This window comes from Zootoca vivipara, chromosome 7 (assembly GCF_963506605.1).
Source record: "Zootoca vivipara chromosome 7, rZooViv1.1, whole genome shotgun sequence".
NCBI classification, from domain to species: Eukaryota; Metazoa; Chordata; class Lepidosauria; order Squamata; family Lacertidae; genus Zootoca; species Zootoca vivipara.
In genome coordinates this window covers 69,730,719-69,752,637 of record NC_083282.1, presented here as the reverse complement: position 1 = coordinate 69,752,637, position 21,919 = coordinate 69,730,719, and the positions used below count along the sequence as shown (strand labels likewise).

At 45.1% G+C, this 21,919-nt stretch overlaps 1 protein-coding gene across 10 annotated transcripts in view; it reads left to right on the top strand.

The window, feature by feature from the left end:
• The window catches only part of EPB41L1 (erythrocyte membrane protein band 4.1 like 1), a 184,066-nt gene that overhangs the window by 126,837 nt on the left and 35,310 nt on the right, over positions 1 to 21,919 (top strand). For all 10 annotated transcript variants that reach the window (XM_060277260.1, XM_060277261.1, XM_060277259.1 and 7 more), the window contains 8 exons: positions 771 to 973; positions 5,295 to 5,459; positions 13,844 to 13,948; positions 14,049 to 14,091; positions 17,599 to 17,674; positions 18,890 to 19,108; positions 19,312 to 19,399; positions 21,262 to 21,414. In XM_060277260.1, coding sequence (XP_060133243.1) covers positions 785 to 973; positions 5,295 to 5,459; positions 13,844 to 13,948; positions 14,049 to 14,091; positions 17,599 to 17,674; positions 18,890 to 19,108; positions 19,312 to 19,399; positions 21,262 to 21,414 — 1,038 coding nt within the window. In that variant the 5' untranslated portion in view covers positions 771 to 784. The remainder of the gene's footprint in view (positions 1 to 770; positions 974 to 5,294; positions 5,460 to 13,843; positions 13,949 to 14,048; positions 14,092 to 17,598; positions 17,675 to 18,889; positions 19,109 to 19,311; positions 19,400 to 21,261; positions 21,415 to 21,919) is intronic.

The window sequence follows — 21,919 nt, the reverse complement described above, 5'->3', positions numbered from 1 at the left end:
GTTCGTAGGAGGGTCAAACGCCGGGAACAGAAGTGCAGGCTGAGAGCGCCAAAGTCCTTTGTTGGAAACGTTTCCGCCAAGCGGCACTTGTGGATTCTGACTCGGACTAGACGGTCATGTTCTTTATTGCTCTGTCTTGTACATATGTATATAATAAAAACTCTGTAAAAACCAATTACGGTGTTTGGAGCATGTTACTCATGAGAAAGCAACACAGCGCCCTGACAGTAAGGGGCACCCTGGAGCTGAGTTGCCTGTTCTCTGGATCTCCAGGGTTGAGAAACATTGAGCCTCCAGATGTTGTTGTCCTACAGTTCCCACTATCCCCAACTACTGGTCATGATGGCTCAGGCCAATGAGTGTTGAAGTCTAATGACAACTTAAGAGAGCCGATGGTTCCTTAACCTTGGCTTAACCAGAAAGAATACCAATTTAGCAGCCCTGTGTTTGAGTTCCAAAGCAATAATAAGTGTAGATATCATCTCATTCCATCAGGAGATCTTTACTGCAAAGATATCCCATCCCCCAATGCAGCATCTCAGCAGGGTGGGGTGTCTGAGATTGGCCTGCAGTGTCCAAGTGGCAGACTCAATGATTGTGCAGATTTGATTTGGAAGCCTCTTTTGCAGGGACGCTGCTGTGCAATTTCCTGGTTCTGAGACATCACCAGGAGGGCAAGTGCGTCCCTACAGAAAGCAATTGTTTTGATAGTCAGGATGTCACATTTTAATCTCTTCCCTGTTCTTCTCATCTTACCTTTCCAAATGCAGAATAATTAGTAACCATGACGACAGAGACGGGCCCAGATTCGGAGGTGAAGAATGCCCAAGAGGAAACTCCACAGCAGCCTCCAGAGGAGGCAGCGAGTGGGCCGAACGCAGTGACCGGTGGCTCCACACCCACGGCAAACAGCCAGGAAGCCGAGACGAATGAGAAGCCGGGAGCCCACAGCGACTCTAAGCATGCGGAGCGGGTGAGTTGAGATGACGGCTGAGCCCTGGCCTAGACAGTGTTTTCAGTGCCTAGCTGAACCCTTGTCCTTCTGAAGTAATAAAGAAGAGAGTGCCTTTGAGCAACAAGAAGACTCATTTGCATGCAAAATTTTTGCACGTGCCAGTTTGTATGTATAGATGCAACTAGAAGTCACTGCTGTAATTTAAATAGGTGACTTGTCTGCCTGCCCAATTTGCTGTCCAGGCACTATTAATGGTCAATGTGACGGCCCCTTCTTTCCCTTTTTCATGGTTTTTCATCTTTAAACCAGACTTAGACTTGACAGCTCTGTAAAGTAGGACACCCTAGTTTGAGTCCATTGCAGCTGCAGCTTTGAGATGAGCCTGGATTGGCTTTCTTCACTCAATTCCAACGTCAGCATCCCAAGCAGTTGCAGCTGAGTGTCAGAAGCCGATTTGGGTTTAAGCTCAGGGTGTGGAAGGTGGCAGATTCATGCCCAACTCGGTACATAGCAACACAGATGGAGGTCAGCACAGGACCAAAACCTGCCCTGGGCTCAAACTTATGCAGGAGCCCTCGTTTTCACTCACTGCTGAATGCCAGTGGCCAGTCTGTGCTCTGCTGTGTAGGAGAGGAACTCCCATGTTGGAGAGAATAGATTCTAGGCAGGCTTAGATCCTGGTATATTTTGTAAGGGGGTTGGGGTGGGTTATACATCCTGCCTGTCTAATAAAATGTTCCAGGCAGCTAATGGCATAAAAAACTAAAATGCAATAAAGAGCAATAAAAAAACAGTATAAAATAGGAGGAATGAACTGCTGATAAAACAATTTAGAAGTTTGAATATTAAAGTGTCTGGGAAATTGATTATGATGATATATATAGCTGTAGACAAGTCACTCTCTCTCCCCCCCTCCCCCAGCAATGCCAGAATTTAAGCCTGCCTAAAATCTATTCTTCACCTGGGAATGGTATATTGGTGGTGGTGGGAATGCACTATTCTTCCATCTTCCATGTTTCTCTTATTAAACTGCAGTTTTAAATGTTGTAATTCACCCTGAGTTGTGCATGTGAGTTGTGCATTTGCACCAGAAAGGCGGGGGATAGAAATGTTTTAATAAACAAATGAAATGCCAGGGTGCCCTTTGCCACCTGGTTGATATTTCTTCCCTACTCTCAGCCCCCCGTCCCCCGTTTTCCCTTAACCTGTTACTGCATGGAGACTCCAAGAAAACACCACCTACATCTATGGTTCCTTTTTAGTCATCACCCCTTTTCTTTACTCGATTTCCTATAAAGATGCTTTGCTCCTTAGTGCTGCCCCAGAGTTTCTCAACCCTGCAGGGGAGGAGCTGTAACTGAGTGGTAGAACACGCATTTTACATTAAAATCGTCCCAGGTTCAATCGTTGGCTTCTCCAGGTAGGGCTGGGGAAATATTCCTGTGTGAAAACCTAAAGTTTCCTTTTGTCACTGTTGACAGTATTGAGCTAGATGGACCAACTGTGTAAAATAAGCTGCTTGTTTTCCTGTTGGCTGCAGTTCATTAGTTGGATGAAAATTCCAGGTATGACTGCTCCCAGATTTGCTTCAGAAAATACCTGTGAAGGAATTGCACCTGTCTCACCCAGATTTGTTGTTGTTGTTTAGTCGTTTAGTCGTGTCCAACTCTTCGCCTGATGGAGCAGTTGCTCTGACGTTTTCTGGACAGTGATGAAAGGGCCAATTGCATGACCCAGAGTTGGCACTGAGTTGCTTGGACTGCCTTTTTTGAGGTATAATAATGAAAAGTGCTGTGGCCTTCATCCTCTGGTAAGCCAAGGACCTTTGTGAAAGCACCTTATCATCTCCCAGATTAATCTCCAAACCAGGATTTTCCTCATCAGTGCAGTGGGAAGGTCATGGTCTGTTTTCCATTACAGATGGGTGAGCAGCCTGTGGCACTGTCTTGTTGCTGCATTCAAAGATACGTGAGACGGTATGGAAGTCTTATAGTGATGGAGAATCCATATGGATCTTATTCTATCAAGGTCGTATGTTTGACCTTGCCCATCTGCCAGATAGATATTTAATTCTCCCTTAAACTTAATTTATATACAGGGGTTCTGTTTCGCCCCTGAAATATAATGAAGCAAGGAGTGTAGCTGAGTAGCATAATATTCAGATGTTGTTCCAACCCTAAAAGTCATTATATTTCCCTTTACAAAAATTTATTCTTGGTTGCGGAGGGCACACTTGCTGCTCATTCAGTATGCCATGCTTGGTTGGCCGGGGGGGGGGGGAGCCAGAAAGCAGAATCAAAGTGGACAGATCATATAAATGGATTGGCAAATAAACATTGGGTCCTTTTCTTCAGGGGTGAAAAATAATAATTTAAGCCCTTGGTGTGGCTAGGATAATATTAACCCCCACTCCCAATTCTCCAAAATACCCTCAAAGCCCTAATTTCTAAAATGTGAGGATTGAGTAGGGAAATCTCTGCGCCTCTCAGATGCTACTTCATTTGCCAAAAGTCCGCTCCATCTGATATGCATGGAAATTATCTGGAATGATTCTGGGCCACCTGAGAGCACTTTGCATTTGATATACACAGAGCAGCTACTTGCTTGGTTTGGAAAACACACTCAAAGCTACTTGTAGTTGTCCAGAGCTGATTTGAACATCTGCTGTTGGTCAAAGGTTGTTTCTGCTTAAATCACCTTAAGCTGCAGTTCTAAGCATGCTTCTGTGGAAATCAGTTCCAATGAACCCAGCGAAATTTACTTTGAAGTAAACATTTCTTCAGCTACAAGTTAGGAAATCGGCCACTCTGAAGATCTGCTTGGGGGCACTTGAGTGCTCATGCATTAGAAAACCACAAAAGGAGAGAGAATAGTTCTTCTGTATGTTGATTCAGAAGACTCTTTTTGCCAGGAGCATTAAATGAAGCTATGGATGAGTGAATGTTGTACTTCTTTTATAGACGGCAGTGAGCACTGCCCAGCAAGAAGGCTGCATTGCCAGTGTGTAAGCTTCTCTCTCTAGGTATTTCTGTCCCAGGTTAGAGATTGTCAGCTAAAACTAACTTTCTGCCAGTCCCCTTTCCCCCCTGGGTTTCATCTCCCTTGAATGTGTCTCTGGCATTGTGAAGGATTGGAATTGCAAGAGAATGCAGCTCTGATCTTACCACCAAGGGTTGGATTAATGTCCAGTTTTCGGGAAATGCCTCTGCTTCATAGCTGCTGTGTGAGCTGAAGCTTATTTTTTGACAGAATGTTGCCTTTTCCACCTGGAGATATCACAGCGATTAACTCTGGGAGAGTGCCAAGCCAGTGGCAATTTGCAGTGTTCTGATTCTGAATCTTAACAAGAAGCAATTTGCCCATCGGAGGTTATTTTGCCCACTTGGGACTTCACCTATTGCTTTCTGGTTTTCTTATTTTCCTCCCACTGTGGGAGCATTCAGATAAGACATTGCTGGGCAGCAGCATAAAACCACAGAAAGAAGTGAGCACTTGTTGAAGGGGGGGGGGGTTCAGGGGAGAGTATGTTATGCTGAAGAAAGCTAAAGGATGTGACTTGAACATGTGATGCAAATCATACACATTTGCCTGTGTTGTTTTGCATCCCCCCCTTTTCTGCTAGCCATGCTGTATAGCTAGTGGTGCTGTATAGGACAGTGAAGTCCCGTGGCCCTAAATCCCAGAATGATTGTATAATAAATCCCTCCATCACGTAATAGGTATTGACAATACAACAACAAAGACAGGCCCTGCTACAGGCTTGCAAAAGGAAAGACAAGAGAATTGTGGGAGCTGGGGATAGATGCAAAGGGGAGATGAGCAGAGTGGTGTGACCAGCCTGGTTGCCCAGTTGAGGAAAGGAGCTATAGGCCACCTCCAGTCTCTGGGCATAGTGAAAGTACTCTGTATTTCAGGAGTCCGGGCATGCTGTTTCAGTGGATTCAGTCACCTGCCCACACACAGGCTGAGTAATTGAGACCCACCTGGTTAGTCTTCTACCACCACACATGGTTCACATAAACCAGCACAGACTACATGCCCTGTATGACTTTACTTGCAAGAAGAGAAGTCTCGCAAGGATGGGTTTTCTCATAAGAAGAGTTGTGGTGTTCTGCGGGGAGGGGGAAGAATTGCTATTCAGGTGATTCAAGTTTCACTCTTGGTGGTGCTCAGCAGTGCAGTGGGGAGCTGAAGGTTGGGCATCCCCCCCTGACCCCAGTGTTGTGAACCAACATCCGGTTTCCCCATTAGAATGGGGGTGTTTAGTCCATAATGCAAAGGGCCCCAAACACAAGCAAAGAATAACAATACCTGCTTTGCATCTCTTCCCCCATCCCAGGCTGTGGACATGGATGAAAAAGACTACAGTGAAGCAGATGGAATATCTGAGAAAACCACTCCCAGCAAGACCCAGAAATCCCCTCAGAAAGTCACCAAGAAGCTCAAGAGTGCCATCTGCAGAGTGACCCTACTTGATGCCTCAGAGTATGAATGTGAAGTGGAGGTAAGCAAGGGGACTAGATTGCTTGACTTTTTAAGCTACTAGTGGGGAATCTACAGGCTTGGTTAGATCCACCAAACCTCCTCCTCTGGCAAATGCATGCCCTCCCACCCTCCACCTGATGTATTGTCAGGTGTGGGGCAAGTAAACCCCTGGCTAAACTAAATGGGGGAGTTGAAAGTACTGCAGATCAGCTGATTGGTGGTGCCTGCAAGGCAGTGCTTTCAAATGAGTTTCTAAAAACCCAACAATCATCTTTCAAAGTGATGTACAAGACAACACTTTGCAAGGGTCACCTGATGTCATTGTGATGTCAGGTGATTGACTGGTGGGTGGCACCACCCACCTTCCAAACTTGGCCCGCAAGGGGTGGAGATGACAAACTGGCCCACTTCTCAGATCCAGTTCTCCTCCCCTCTTTTAAGTGTACCCTGCAAAGTTTATGTGGCCTGAGTTCCCTTCCTCTGGGATTGGTACCCAATAAAAAGCATCTTTTATAAAAAGAATAAGGCTGCAATCAATGTTTTGCATCAATTAATGCTTTCAACTCTGCCAAAGACACGTGTGCGTCAGCACTTAACTCCCCACAGAGATGCGCATGGAAGACAGGTGTGAGTGACTCATAGATTTCTAAGTGTGGGCTACTTGCTATTTGTGTGTTTTGGTGAAAATGAAGTGTAGGCAATGTGTGTGCATGAAAGAGAGAGAGAGCTTGTGTAACTGTTAACCTGACTGGGATCCCTCGAGAAGGAAGGTATTATTAATAGCATGCAAGGGAGAAGCTGAGGCATTATAAAAAGCCTTTTGCGAAACCTCATTTGTGTGATATCCCTCACTTCATTTCCACGGATATTTATTCTTCCGTGCAGGATGGAATGATATCCCAAATAGTGACTTGTATCACTGTGGAGATAAAAATCATTGCTCCGTATCAAGTGAATGGAGAGTGGTCCATTCTTTCCTTGAGTGGTGAAGAAAAAGGGTTGCATTTTTGAACATCTTGGATGGGAGAGGAAACAACATTTGCCCTTCACTGAAGAACATGAACACAAGAATGTTTGCAACTCAAAGTCTTTTTGCTCCTCATCAAAGTGAACAAGCCTGTGTTCTTCAACTTTGGGTTCCCAGATGATGTTGGACTACAATTCCCATTATTCCCAACCATTGGCTAGGCTGGTGGGATGATGGAAGTTGTAGTCCAGCAGCATGTGAGGACCCAAAGTTGAAGAACCCTGGAATAAACCACAGTTTGGGAAGCATTAATGGTGTGGGGAGTGGGGATCCTCTTGCTCCCTGCTGCACATTCTCTTGGTCCCAGAACCTACAGTGGAGAACAAGTTTGTATCCCCTATCAAGTGTTTACTGGATTTTCTTTCCTCTCTTTGCACATACAAGTGAACACTGGACTTCTCTGTGGCATCCATGCATGTTTGCAGCTGGGTTCCTGGGATGTTGCTCCTATCATCATTTGTGGCTACTAGCCTCCCCATATTACTATTTTTAAAAATGGGTTAGTACTTCAGTGTGCAACAAGGAGACCCATTTTATTATATAATTTGTGTTTAACATACTATGTAGAACCCTTCATTACTTCTTTTCATAGAAAATCTGTGGCTTCTGTATTTCTGTATCTTCTACAAGGACAACTCTTCTAGTGTTCCTATCTTTCACCTGGGGTGGACTGTGGACCCTCAAATGAATCTTCTCAATTATGGGTCTTCTCAATTTTGCACCCCCTCAGCTCAGCACCCTCTGCGGGGAAACCACCCAAACTCCCCTAAATCTGGTGCTGCTTTCACCATCAGCAAGCCCATACTATCAAAATGAAAACTCAATACCCACGCAGCTTAGAGTCTGTACCATGTGATTCCTGTTCCAGCAGGAACAAATGAATTTAAGACTTTTCTGTTGGCCTGGAGCAGCAACAGTGTGGTGGGATTGTTCCTGTCCCACAATCTATAGCAGGCATTCACACCATATGAACCACCAAGCTATAAGCAGGCACATGCAAGTGACATATGCCACCTCTTTGAATGCCAGTAGCTGGGAATCACAAGTGGGGAAAGTGTTACAGATTTCAGGAGCATCACAAATGGGATGTTTTGAATACTTCCAAATTATGCAGTATTCATGGGTGCTAGGACTGCCAGTGACTACTATCCATGATAGCTGTGTGCTACCTCCAGTGACACTAGCAGTCTGCCTCTGGATTCCAGTTGCTGGGAGTCACAGGTGAGCTGAGCAGTGTTCTACTCTGGTCCTGCTTGAGGGCTTCCCATGGGGATTTGGTTGGCCACTGTGAGAAGAGGAAGGATCCAGCAGTGCTGCAGTGCTGCAGTTACAATGCACTAAAATTGCCTCAAGTGGTTTTGCCTGCAGTGAACCAAGTGAGAGCATGTGCTTCTGAGATCACGCAGGAACCTCTGGGGGCACGTTCTCACTTCATCTCTGCCTTTGGCCAAATGCATCCAGACCCCAGTTGCCTATAATGTGATCACCGTAAAAATTAGGTTTGCCATACAGAGTTGGAAGTCTGAAGACATACGGGTTCAAAAACTGGTAGGAGGTGGAGCAGGAGGGAACAGCTGGTAAACAGTCAGCAAGCAGTCAAAGCTAAGGGTTCAGTTCCCTACTGGTATTGCTATAAAAAGGAAGAGTTGGGACAGATGTCCATGGAATCTGGAGAGCCTGGATGGCTTTAGTTGGATGGAAGTGGCAGTGGAGAAGAGCATGTGCAGAAGCCAGAGGGGGAAATGTGTGTGTGAAAGAGAGAGAGGTGGAGGATGAAGGAACACAAGGGATGTAGAAGCTGGGCAGGTATATCTAGTACGACAGGCATGTCCAACAGGTAGATCGTGATCTACGGGTAGATCACTGGACGTCTGCGGTAGATCATTGGCTCCCCCCCCCCAAGAAGCTGAACAACTGTGGCTCCCCTTAAAAAAGCTTAAAATTTTACTTCCTCCCTGAAAAAACTAAACAAATTTGACCCAAACCCCCCAAAAGGGGGTAGATCACTGCCAGTTTTTAACCCTGTGAGTAGATCGCAGTCTCTTGGGAGTTGGCCACCCCTGTAGTACGATTTCAAAACTTAGTGTTATGGAAGATCATTCCCTTTGTATTTTAAAGAGACATTTGAAGACCCACTAGTTTTCTGCAGCTTTTAGTGCTGGAGGTAGATTGAGTTGTGATATGTCCATAGTTTGGGTCCCCAGTGTGGTGCCCATGGGCACCATGGCATCCACAGGTATCTCCTTGGTACCCACTTAGGACCTCTGCCTCTCCCAGTTTTTTTTTGGGGGGGGGGTTGGCTGGGAAAGGTTGCCTCTCTTTTTGGGAGGTTCCTGATTTTGTATGTCTGCGCTGTATTTGAGAGCGTGGTGTAAGCATTTCTTGGGGAGTGGGAGAGGACTCTGAACATTGGCAGTTACTCTTCTGTGAAATGGATATTTTATGTTGCCAATTAGTTTCTTAGATTTCCCAATGTACTCTGAGGTCCAAAAAGGTTGGCGACCCCTGGTTCAGCGTATATTTGTGCTGAGGTGTTGTTTTGTGCTGGCCTTTTTATGGGGAATAAAGAACTGAATGTTTTTCTTTCCACGTTGTGTGGAGATGAGTTGGGTTTTTTCTTCACACCAATGCAAACTAGGGAGTGGGTGCATATAATTAGCTCTCTGCATTGTGCATAGAAATGGGTTACTTAACAGCTGCCACATGGAGCTATTTAAGGCAGCACTGTGCTGCTGCTATAATGTATGTAGGCTTCTACAAACAAGGGGGGACCTCCAGCCAGCCAAAGTTGGCCAAGGCCCTCCAGATTGATGGGAGAGGACACCACACAGCTTTTACCTTGACTAGTTCTAGCCTTTGTACCGTGGAATCCTCTCTGCAGGAGACCATAAGAAGTACCTGGTGGATCAGGCCAATGGGCCCATCTCGTCCAGCATCCTGTTTTCAAAGTGGCCAATCAGATGCCTTTAGGGAACCCATAACTAGGACCCAAGTGCATTAAATGTGTGGGATTGTGGCCTCTTTTTTTGGCAAGGGGACAGTTCCTTTTCCTTTCTTTTACAAAATCTTGGGAGATGCAGTCTTCATTATAGTCTGGCTAATAGGCAGGTGGCTTGCTGGAGACTAAATAAAGTAGACTTTGATTGGTGGTGGCATTTACTGAGTGCCTAGTAAACTTGGGATTAGGTCTTGTTTATACTTCCATACCCAATTCTTTGTGCTAGCTATGACTTTTAAATCTCTAAGCAGGCTGGGCCCTGCATGTATTGGCAGACTCTCTGAGTGTAAAGGTAAAGGGACCCCTGACCATTAGGTCCAGTCGTGACTGACTCTGGGGTTGTGCGCTCATCTCGCATTATTGGCCGAGGGAGCCGGCGTATAGCTTCCAGGTCATGTGGCCAGCATGACAAAGCCACTTCTGACAAACCAGAGCAGCACACGGAAACGCCGTTTACATTCCCGCTGTAGTGGTTCCTATTTATCTACTTGCATTTTGACGTGCTTTCGAACTGCTAGGTTGGCAGGAGCTGGGACCGAGCAACGGGAGCTCACCCAGTCACAGGGATTCGAACCGCTGACCTTCTGATCAGCAAGCCCTAGGCTCAGTGGTTTAACCCGAAACACCACCTGGGTCCCTCGCCACCCCTGAGTGTATAAGGCCCTGAACCCGTGGGGGCTGGAAAGTGTCATACTCTTGGTTTAAACAGACTAATGATGAAATTGGTTTTGTTCCTAAACGTTATGATCTATTGATTGCTTTTAATCAGTCATTTATCTAATGCACCTTGGAAGCTGGTCTGAATAATTTGGGAGTGGGGGGAAGCAGAGTGAGGGATGGGCTAAATAAATAAAGTGAAATAAAGGACTGAGAGGAGGTGAAAAGGATCAGAGACGGTCTGTTGCTTTGATCTCTGGCACTCCTGCAGCCCAGCTCTTTAGCTGACAACTCCCAACAGTGAGATTCAAGAGTGAGTTTTTACTGAGTGCAAAGCGACTGATTGTTACAGAGATGAAAGTTCTCCTAAGCAGCCAAAAATGGGGATGGGGAGGGGGTGGTGAATAAAAATAGATTATCCTAAGAACTTTCAAAGCTAAAAAGGTGGGCTTTTTCAAAGGCATAAAAGGGCTCATGGAATTAGTCATCCTGTGGAGACTGTGGCTATTATTTGCCCATAGAAGAGCATGCAGAAATCTCTGTCATTCTGTTTTTCCTAGCTTACCAACTCAGGACCCCCAAATAAATGCACACCCTTGACATTCCGTAGGAATTAGTAAAGCATAAGCTTTGCAGGCTGGAGGTTCCAGGTTCAGTCCTTGGCTAGGGATGGGCAAATCTGTCAGGTTTGGTGCTCTCAGTTTCTCATTTCCCCCCGTCTTACATTCAGTTCTCCACATTTCTGCAGTGATTTGTGATTTTTGTAGTATTAATAAAATCCTCATGAAAGACTTGCCCACGTTTTAGTGTGAATTTCTTCCAGTAAATATATATATTTTGTATTCAGAATTGACAAATGTACACATTTTCCCAAGCAGTTTTCCCTAAAATAATGCATCTTTGTACACATCACTTGGGTTGAAGCACTGCATTGTGAAATTTGGATAAGTGTGAATTCCAAAGAATAGCCGTGTTTCTGTTTGTGTATTCGTTAGAGGCATGTGAAGTAGATAGTTTCTCATTAAAATGTAAACAAAAGTGCATTTCTTGCCCATCCCTAGGTAAATCTAGGGAAGGCCCCAGTTAGATGGGCCATTAATAACAGGCAGCTTGCTCTATTCCAATATAGTTTATTGTCTACATTAGGTGAGTGTGATTTTTATTGGGGTTAGAGTTAGGCATTGGGAATGTGTCATCTGAAAAGAGTTTCAAAAGACAATGGAGAATCAGGCAAGGTGAGGCTCAGATGGTTTAGAAGAAGCTTTGTTGTGGAAATTAGCATGCAAATTAGTAGAAATTTGGGTAGTGGTGGGTATTCTAGCATAGGGAGCATACAAACAGATAGAAAGGAGAAGAAATGAGCAACAGTGGGAAGGAATATAAGCGGCAGTGAGGAAGTTATATGGTATGATGTTGACTGGCAGAGAGCTTTTAATCTGAGGACTAGAATCTTGAGATGGATCCAAAGCAAGATGGATGGACCAGTGCTGGGGCTGAAGGAAAAGGTGGACATAATCATAGCAACAGGAGAGAAAGATTAGTTTAGTAGAGAGGCTTTCTGATCTGACAGCAAATAAGTATGAAAAATCTGGCAGTTTCTTGATCAATGTTCTTCCTCCTGCAAGCAGCTTAGAAACCAGCATTTTATTATCTTCTACCAAGCACGTTATTGGTGCCTCCCTCATTCATTGTTGTTTAGCTGTACAGTGCAGGTTGTCACTCAGGAAAGCTGATCTCCTGAACCTGCTTTCAATTAAAATAAGAAGACTGGAAAAAGCCCATGTTAAATGCCTATATTGATTCACTGCCTTTTGCTGTGCCAGGTTAATGAGGAGTCTCTCCATACAATGAAGTGATTTTGTGGGGAAGAAAGTTAATTGCTTAATTTAAAAAGGTTTCTGTTGGCATTTATTGCCTCTTGCTTGTATAGCTGTTGCTCCTCATTTTACAAATCTAGGTGCTTAGGATCTGGCTCTTAAGTTGTGATGCTATTGTCACTATTATCAAGAGTATTTTCATCTCCGTGTCATTGGGAAGACTCTGGAGAAATCTTTGTGAGGATAACAGGCCTATCATTTATTATTCTTTATTTTTGAAAGCAGAGGACTGTATCCAAAGTTCTCTGTCCCCTGGTCTGAGGACTCTTGCACTAACAGATAGGTGAGTTTAAATATATTGTGCAACTGAAGAATCCAATGCAACAATTGAAAAAACTTGTTGCAAAACCGATCACACATCCTACTGTGCAACAAAATTACCAGCACCCTGCTTATTTTGGATACAACTCAGATGAGAGTGAGTGTGAACACACACACACACAAGTGGCCATGCAATTGGAGGAAGAAGTGAGGCACACTGAGAGGAGGAAAGTGGGTGATTAAAACTATGGCAAAATTGGGATGAAAGGAACTGAGAAGGAAATGTGTAATTTTAAACAACAGCAGAAGTTTGAGTAGAGGATGGGTGGATGGATACTAAGAGGGGGAAGTGGCCATTTTAAACAATGACAATAGTTTGAATATCCTTGTAATATTTTTTGTTTGGTGTATCCCAAATGTTTAGCAAAGCCAGGGTGTAAATAGACACAAGATAGTTCGCAAGAGTATTCATATTAATTGTTTAGTAGTAGTGTTATTTCCCCTAGAAATTTGCCACACCAGGGCATTCCCACATGTTCCCTGGCGTGCTCTGCAATGTCAGCAAACTGGAGACAGGTTCTTACTGACACAAGATTATAATGTCATCAAGATACTGTTTTTAACTCAATTTCCTTTACTTGGGCAGAGGTCATTGTTAATTGCTTCCAACCCCAAATTTCATTCCACTCTGAGTCTTTGATCTTCCGGATGTCTTGTTCCCAAATTTTCCTCAAAACTTGCAACTCTCCGAAACCTTTTCCCAATAACGTTTGCTATACTGGATCCTTTATGTCCACTTGTTGCATCAGGACCAGCTGTTTGAATGTTGCAAGCCCCATAGCGACTCTTTTCAACTTGATAATATGTTACCTTGGAGTATTATTAACCGCCACCCCTCCCAGTTATAAGGGCTAGAAAATAACAGTAATTTGCTCTTACAACTGCATGTGCTGCCTTTTTCCATTTTTGCAGTTGCCATGTTGCTGCGTGGGTCTTTCACTTGGTCAGGAAGAATATTGTGTTGTTTCATTTCATTTTTCTAACCTAGGGAAAATGCTACGTCTAACTGCTTACCTGTAACAAATGTTGCATACTCACTCACCCACACCTATGCACACACACCAGTGAGGAAATGGCCCCTCTCAGTTCAGTGTGACTTACTCCTTAGCAACTGTGTTTAGGATTGCAGCTTAAATATACTGTAATTCTGGCCTTCCTTAAGTCATTTCCTTGCACCAGTGGTGGTGGGGAGCTTGTTGGCCTCCAGTTTTTGGATTCCAACTCCCTTCAGCCCTAGCCAGCATGACCGATGATCAAGGATCATGGGAATTGTAGTCCAACAACACCTGAAGGTGCCTAACATTCTACCCTGCCGCTCATAGTTTTGTGGGTTTAGCAGCATCTACAGGATCAGAAAGTGCTACTTACATGCTTATGAAGAAGGAAATATTGTGTTTAACTGCATGTACAAGGAAACAAGCCACAATTTTGCTTCTGTCCTACCTAGCAGGCATTGGAAAAAAGGCAATAGCTTCTAGATGTGCTCTTAGTTCTTACTCTTTCTATATTTACTTGTCTTGCAGAAACATGCCCGGGGCCAGGTGCTCTTTGACCTAGTCTGTGAGCACCTCAACCTCCTGGAGAAGGATTATTTTGGACTTACATTCTGTGACTCAGATAGTCAGAAGGTATGTTTTGGGTGGCCCTGATAGAGGCCTGTGCTATGTCTATTCAAGAAGCTGTGATTAAATATGACTTCCTCTTATGTGCTCTCTCTTTCCATTTCAGAACTGGTTGGATCCCTCTAAGGAAATAAAGAAACAGATTCGCAGTGAGTAACGTAGCTGAAAGCCCGTGTACTCAAAGGCTTCCCATGTTTTCTAACTGGGCCTCTATGGTAACCTCCTTGCATAGATGGGTGGGAATTCTTCCCTTGTCCATAAGATGGATTTGTAAGCAACTCGATTGTTGTCTTCAAAATATTTCCCAGGCATGAAAAGGAACTGACTAGGGAAGAATAGAGGCTTGAGAGAGAATAAGGCCTTAAGGATCTAACATTCTCCAGTGTTCCAGTTGCTACTGACACCTGTATGAAGTGTTATACTATGCAGAGTATTTTGTGCCTATACCAATACAGGGACCCAGGTGGCTCTGTGGGTTAAACCACTGAGCCTAGGGCTTGCTGATCAGAAGGTCAGCGGTTCGAATCCCTGTGACGGGGTGAGCTCCCGTTGCTCGGTCCCAGCTCCTGCCAACCTAGCAGTTCGAAAGCACATCAAAATGCAAGTAGATAAATAGGAACCGCCACAGCGGGAAGGTAAACGGTGTTTCCGTGTGCTGCTCTGGTTCGCCAGAAGCGGCTTTGTCATGCTGGCCACATGACCTGGAAACTATACGCCGGCTCCCTCGGCCAATAATGCGAGATGAGCGCGCAACCCCAGAGTCGGTCACGACTGGACCTAATGGTCAGGGGTCCCTTTACCTTTACCAATACAGTCATACCTTGTGTTGCGTTAGGTTCATGTTGCATCTTTTCTGCTTGCGAACGCGGCAAACATGGAAGTGTATACTTACGGGTTTCACCACATGTGCAGAAGCATTCTTTTTTAAAAAAAAAGATTAAAAATTATCTTTATTGATTCCTTTTAAAAAATACAAACAACAACAAAAAGGGGGATACAAAAATGATAACATAAATTCAAATTTAAGCCACCCAACTTAAAATAATATATACAGTAACTTAAATTAAATCTATACTTCTCAAATCCATTGGGCAAATTAAACAAATTAAGCTATACACATAATAATAAATCAAAATAAACCCCCAAACATATTTATATAAAATATAACATAACAATATGCTCACCATGTCTTAAAATCAGCTTCCAATTGCTAGAATATCGTTTTCCTTACTTTATCCACATAACTTGCTTTACTTCTTATAATTTTAAATTACCAAGCTAATTAATTAATTACTTCATCTCTCAATATATATACATATTCCCATATATTCCCTTAATCAAAGCAAATCACTAATTTTGTTTCTATACCTTTTTAAAAAATACTCTTCAACATATTTCCATTCAACTTTTAACCTTTGTTTTGGTGTGTTCCTAATTGCGGCCGTCATCCTTGCCAAATTCATGAATTCCACTAATTTTATCTGCCATTCCTGGATCGTTGGTATTTCCTCTCCTTTCCACTTTTGAGCTATAAGTAATCTCGCCGCTGCGCAGGCATACAAAAAAAAAAAATATCCTATCTGCGAGTATGTACATATTCTGGGATCAAACTTAATAAAAAATACTCAGGTTTCCCCCCAAATGTTACTTTCAGCATCCTTTTTAATTTCTCATATACTTCATTCCAAAATTTATGAATTTTAATACAACCCCACCAACAATGGAAGTAACTACCGACCTTTTTCTGACATTTCCAACACTTCTTCGATTCTGTTTTTATAAATGTTTATAAATTTTTGCCATTTTTTCTGGTGTCAAGTGCCATCTGTACACCAACTTCATCATATTTTCCTTAATTCCAGTGCAAGCTGTGAACCTTATCGTTGACCTCCACAATTTGTCCCATTGCACTTTATAGATAGGTCCCTAAATCCTGGGCCCATTTTGCACTTTATTTCTTCATCTTTTAACTCCCATTCCAATAGGAATTTATACATTTTCGCTAATGGTTTAATGGTATTATCAATTATAATTTCTTGCAGAAGCGTTCTGTGTGCTTTGTGCATGCACAGAAGCATGTGCGCTTTGCGCATGCACAGAAGCCCTCTATCACACTCAGGCCCGTCTCAAGGATATCGGGCGCCGTGGTCCAAAGGTCCCTCCGGCGCGCCCCCCCCGTTCAAATAACCCTCCAGCGCTGCCGCCCCCATGTCACCTTTTTACAGATAGGGCTGCTTGGGCTGCGGAGGGGGCGGGGGGGGCAATTTTTCTTTCACACCCCGTCGAGGAACGGGTGTGAAGAGAGGAGGAGAACGCTGCAGCAGCTACCTGCGGGGAAAGGAGCTGCGCCTCCGGGAGAAGGAGGGCAAGCTAAGGAAACACCATTGTGGGAACTCCTGAGCTGGCGTGAGGCGGAGGTCTTGGGAACGCACACAAGGCAATGGGGGGATTTGAGGCGTCCGGCACCTGGGCCTCTCTGGTGGCGGCCGAGGTCTTTTCACTGCCGCAGCTCCTGAAGGAACGGCAATCTCGTCTATGCGGGCAGCGGCTGGAGGGCAGCTCCTCCGGCGGTACGGAGGCTCCAGGCGCCGCACGGCATGGTGCGGGCGGGCGAGCTGATGCAGAGAGGCGCCACGTCCAGCCTCCGCCTCTTCCGTGGCGCCCTCCAGAACTGGGCGCCGTGGTTCCCCGTGCCACTAGCCTCTATGGCTAAGACGCCCCTGTTCACACCCTGCGCTTGCACAGAAGTGCTGCTCTATTTGCAGACTTTTCGGGGTGTGAACGGCACCCTGTAATGGATTGTGTTCGCAACTAGAGGTACCACTGTAGTATTGTTACCGACCATGGCACCCTCTTTTTGTCACTCCTTGCAGAGTGGAAATAATAGTAACTGCAAACTATCATTGCAATAAAGGAGTCCAGTGAAGAACCTCATGATTGTATAAAACACATTATATGATAGGAGCACCAAGCAGTGGGGGACATTCACTTTTGTAACTGAGCAGCCTTCTACAACCTGGTTCCTTTTGGACTGCAGCTCCCACCAGCCCCAGCCATCATGGCCATGGCTGGGGGTTGGGAGCAGGCTGAGGTAAAGCAAGTGGCCCACTCTGCCCTGATGTAGAAAGGCAGGAAAGCGTGGTGATTGGTCATATCAGCTCCCATGCTCTCTTCATTTTACAGGGAGGAGAAAGCCCTCCGTTGGGAGTTGGCTTCTTGAATAGCAAGATATTGGGTAGGCTTGCTGCACAAGCGGTTTGCACAGATACAGCAGGAGGTCTTTCCCAAACAGCAGGTCCTCTGGGAGACAGGAGCCTGTTTCCATGGCAACAGCAAGTTGTAGCCTCTCTTGTGTGGCGAAGGCTGTTCTGCTGGGTCGCAGGTCTTAGCAGGCAAGCGCACCCTGCCATGTGCCTCAGCCGTGTACATCCAGTCAAGCAGAGATCCCTGCTGGTTCTGAGGAGTTTGTCTTTTTTTGAGGCACATTAATAGTTTCCTTGCATAGCAGGTGGGAGGCAGTGCGAGGTGGTCGGAGTCGCGGAAGCAGCAGTTGGAGATGAGTGCATGTGTGAGAGACAAAGGAAAGGAAAGGATACCTCAGCTGGGTATGTCTACTCCATCATATTTCCCCCTTTCTCTATCTCTCCTTTACCTAGGTGGCCCCTGGAACTTTGCCTTCACTGTCAAGTTTTACCCACCAGACCCTGCCCAGCTTACAGAGGACATCACAAGGTGAGTCAAAGCTACACATTCCCCTCGTAAGCAACGGAATGTGTTGAGCTGAACACACACACCCCAAGTCTCAACCACCCACCGCTGCCACTCATTTTGACATCAAGCTGACTTCTGCTGGTGATGACTGAGAGAGGTGATCACTACTGGAGAACGGTCCTATATAATAATAATAATAATAATAATAATAATAATAATAATAATAATAATTTATTATTTATACCACCATACATCTGGCTGGGTTTCAAAGTCAGATAGTTGTTTATTTCCTTGACATCGGGAGGGCATTCCACAGGGCGGGTGCCACTACCGAGAAGGCCCTCTGCCTGGTTCCCTGTAGCGGCACTTCTCACAGTGAGGGAAATGCCAGAAGGCCTTCAGAGCTGGACTTCAGTGTCCGGGCTGAATGGTGGGGGTGGAGACACTCCTTCAGGTATACTGGGCTGAGGTCGTTTAGGGCTTTAAAGGTCCTAGGACTTGCCTCCAAAATAAAACAACAACAAAATAGCACGACCGTTCCTCAGCTTCCACCCCCACTGCTTATGCTGGCCTCTGGAAGGATGCAACCTAATATCTTCTTCCGGAAGGAAGGAATTGATTTTAGGCAGCCTTCCCCAAGTTGGTGCCCTGCAGATGTTTTGGACTATTAATAATCTGGATGTTCATCAAGCTGTGCCTGGCTTGGTGGGCCAGATATGTCTTTTGCACCTAGAGGTTTTCCAGGTGTTAGATGTCTTCAGATTAAAAATCATGACTGCAATTCCAGACAGCAACCAAATCATGAGGTCTGAAAACCCTCTAGTGCAGGGGCTACTAACCTGAGGTTACCAGACATCCCCGTTTCCCGGGGACAGTCCCCGGATTTACAAATTGGTCCCCTGACAAAATCCTATCATTCCTACTGAAGTTGAAAAGTGTCCGTGGATTCATTGAAAGCAATCTGGTAACCTTAAGCTAACTCTCAGCATTCCTCGCTGCTGCCAGTGTTGGCAGGGGGCCGATGGGAGTTGTAGCTCAGTGATACCTGGAGGGCTTCAGGTTAGCCACCCCTGCCCCACTGGGCAGGCTGTGTTTGGCTTGGTGACTAACAAATGGCTTGCTGTATTAAGAAGTAAACATGGCCCACCCCTTATTAAATGACTGCAAGGAAGTTCCTGATTTCTTGCTTGCTTTTCTCACGGCTGCCCCAACTGCTTGACTCCCTCCCCACCCTAGATACTACCTGTGCCTACAGCTCCGATCAGACATCATCAGTGGGCGCCTCCCATGTTCCTTCGTTACGCATGCATTACTGGGCTCCTATGCTGTACAAGCTGAACTGGGAGATTATGACGTCGAGGAGCACGTGGGCAATTACGTTGGTGAGCTTCGTTTTGCACCAAACCAAACTAGGGAGCTGGAAGAGCGTATCATGGAGCTGCATAAGACTTACCGGTGAGTAGGTTTCTGCCCTTCTGTACTGAGAACAAGCAAGACCTGGGAAAGGGGTTCTCTGGCAGTGGTTTGGGAGCAGATGGCGCCGTGCAACCTTTCTGCCCCCGTCTTGTAAAAGCCCAGTGAAGGAAATACCAGCATTTTGCCCAGCTGTCAGTAGCTGATGGTTTACACTTCTGCCGTTTCTCCCTTTCCTTTCAAAGGGGCATGACACCTGGAGAGGCAGAAATTCACTTCCTGGAGAATGCCAAGAAGCTTTCCATGTATGGAGTTGACCTGCATCATGCCAAGGTACGGCAGACCTGTAGTGTGTGAAGATGCCCTCAGATTGGGTTGGGTTGCGTGCCCTGAAAAAATTGCCACATCATCTCTTCACCCCTGGCCAAACTCTGCACCAGCGCACAGGATGCATCAGTTTAGTGGTGTGAATTTTCCTAGGACTCATCTAATAATAAGATGAGGCACTGCCATCATTTTTTTCCCCTATCAGAAAACATGACATCTTGGTGACACAAATTGGTACAAGCTGTCAAATGTTTAAGACTGGAACTGTCTTTTTTAAAAACAACAACAACAACTTTAAGGTACCTTGCAGCCATATCGTGGGACATTTTCTGTAACAAGTGGAAGCTCCATAGTTTTTGCAGGTTGTGTGTGTGTGTGTGTGTGTGTGTGTGTGTGTGTTTTAAGGAAAAGCACACCACAAGATTCTTGGTGTGTGTGTATATATAGATTCTTGGTGTGTGTGTGTGTATATATATATATATATATATATATATAGAGAGAGAGAGAGAGAGAGAGAGAGAGAGAGAGAGAGAGCGCCTCTTCAATGGTCATCTACCTGTAGTTTCCTACATGTTTTATCCTTTCTCCTAACACAGTTAAAATTCCATCCAATTTTTCTGTTCTCCTGTCTCTGTTTCCTATATTTCTTACCTTCACAACTTTTCTCCCCTTCCATATCCATGCATGATCTGGCTGCTAGGACAGCAAGTTTTAGCCTCTCCAGCTAGAGCAGTTTCATGCTTTACAAGCAGCAACCCAATTTGATGCGGCGAAGTTAATCCCTTAAAAGCCAGAGCTAATTGAACGCAGCAAAATCTCACCTGCGTGCTCTCTAGTAAACTTCCTGGTGTGCTCAAAGAGGCGAAGGAGCCTCGAGAAGACGGAGGGCACTGAATTTCGGTCCACATATCTGATCCCTCTGATTACAACAGCTCTATAAATCATGACCCACAACTCTGGGAGCCTGCTGGATTCCTGGTAGCAAGCTGAACAGCACTCTGCTGTCCCCTAGTGTCAAAATTGTCTATGGGTTAGAGCACATGGGAGGATGCTTCCAACACCCCCACCCCCTTTGTAATAAATAGATGTTGCAAGCAAATGCTGTTGGCAGGCTTGTGCTTCTGGCCAGGATTTTTCCCAAGATCAGGAAGCTCATTTTATGAGATTAGTGCAATATCCTCCCCACAAGAATCCCCTAATGGGGAAGACACCTTTAAACCTTGGCCGTGGTCCCTCAGTCACTGCAGTCCTTTTCACCAGTGAAGCATCCCCTGCTGTTGTGTCTTAAATACTTAAGCAGGCAACTTTTGCCTGCTTGGGGAACATTAGCCTGGGAAAAGAAGTAGCCTCGCTATGCTGCAACCTGTTTTTGCAAGCATAGAGAATCACAGAAGGCATGCAGTGACGCCCAGTTTAGTGTGCCTGCTTTCCTAAAGCAAAATTCCTGATGGTATTTCCAAGAAGAACGGCATTCCATGATGCTCCCCCTAGTAACACCCTTTTCTCAGGCCTAAACTAGGAAGATCTCCTTTGTCTGGGGTTGGAACTGGAGGTGTGGCTCACCAGTAGAGACCATATTCCTAAAGTTGTGGTTGGTCAGATGATCTCTTCCTAGTTCTGAAATTGTTTCTATATGAGTTAGATGGGGATAAAGGCAGACAAGTGACCCACTTGGAATTCAGGAGGGTGGTGTGTTAACCTGCCCTTGCTCCTTCCCTGCTTTCACATCCTTGACCGGTTTAAAATAATACCGTGGCAGGGTTTGAGGATTTGCTCTGAATGCCTGGCTTTGCACTGGTGGGTTTTTCGTATGTGCTAATACCTCTCTTTCTCTTCGTCTCTTGTTTTCTGCTTTGGCTCTTGTGCAGGATTCAGAAGGCATTGACATCATGCTAGGTGTTTGTGCCAACGGCCTCCTCATTTATAGGGACAGGCTGAGAATAAACCGTTTTGCCTGGCCCAAGATCCTCAAGATTTCATACAAGAGGAGTAATTTCTACATCAAAATTCGACCTGGTGAGGTAAGTGTCCCCTGTCCAAAAGAAAGAAAAAAGTCCACTCTTTAGCAGACAGTCAATTCCTGGGGAGAAGCTGGACATTAGAAACACGGGTTTCCTCATCTGGGTAATGAGTGCTCAGCAGGTCCATAGATTTGGCATTGACATAATGGCCAACAATTATTTATGGCTGCCACTCTTGAGTTCTCTAGCAAAGAAGGGATATGTATTTCACTTTGAAACAAACTTTGGAGAAGCAGGAGAATGAGAAGGATGCTCACCATTTCTGTTTTATTTGAAGCTCAGTGCCAGATGGGAAGATTCTGTCTCTCAGTTTCTTTGCTCACATTTGCCCGAACATGTGAACACTGGATGGCAAGCAGGGTTGGCCATTCAAACTCTGCCCCAGAGCCCATTTCCACATGCACTCTAGGTCTCCAGACTTAGCCCGTGTTGAATAGGAAAAGTCTGCTGGGCATTTTAAAACATATGCCCTTGGAATGTTGTTAGAACATCTTTTGCAATCAGG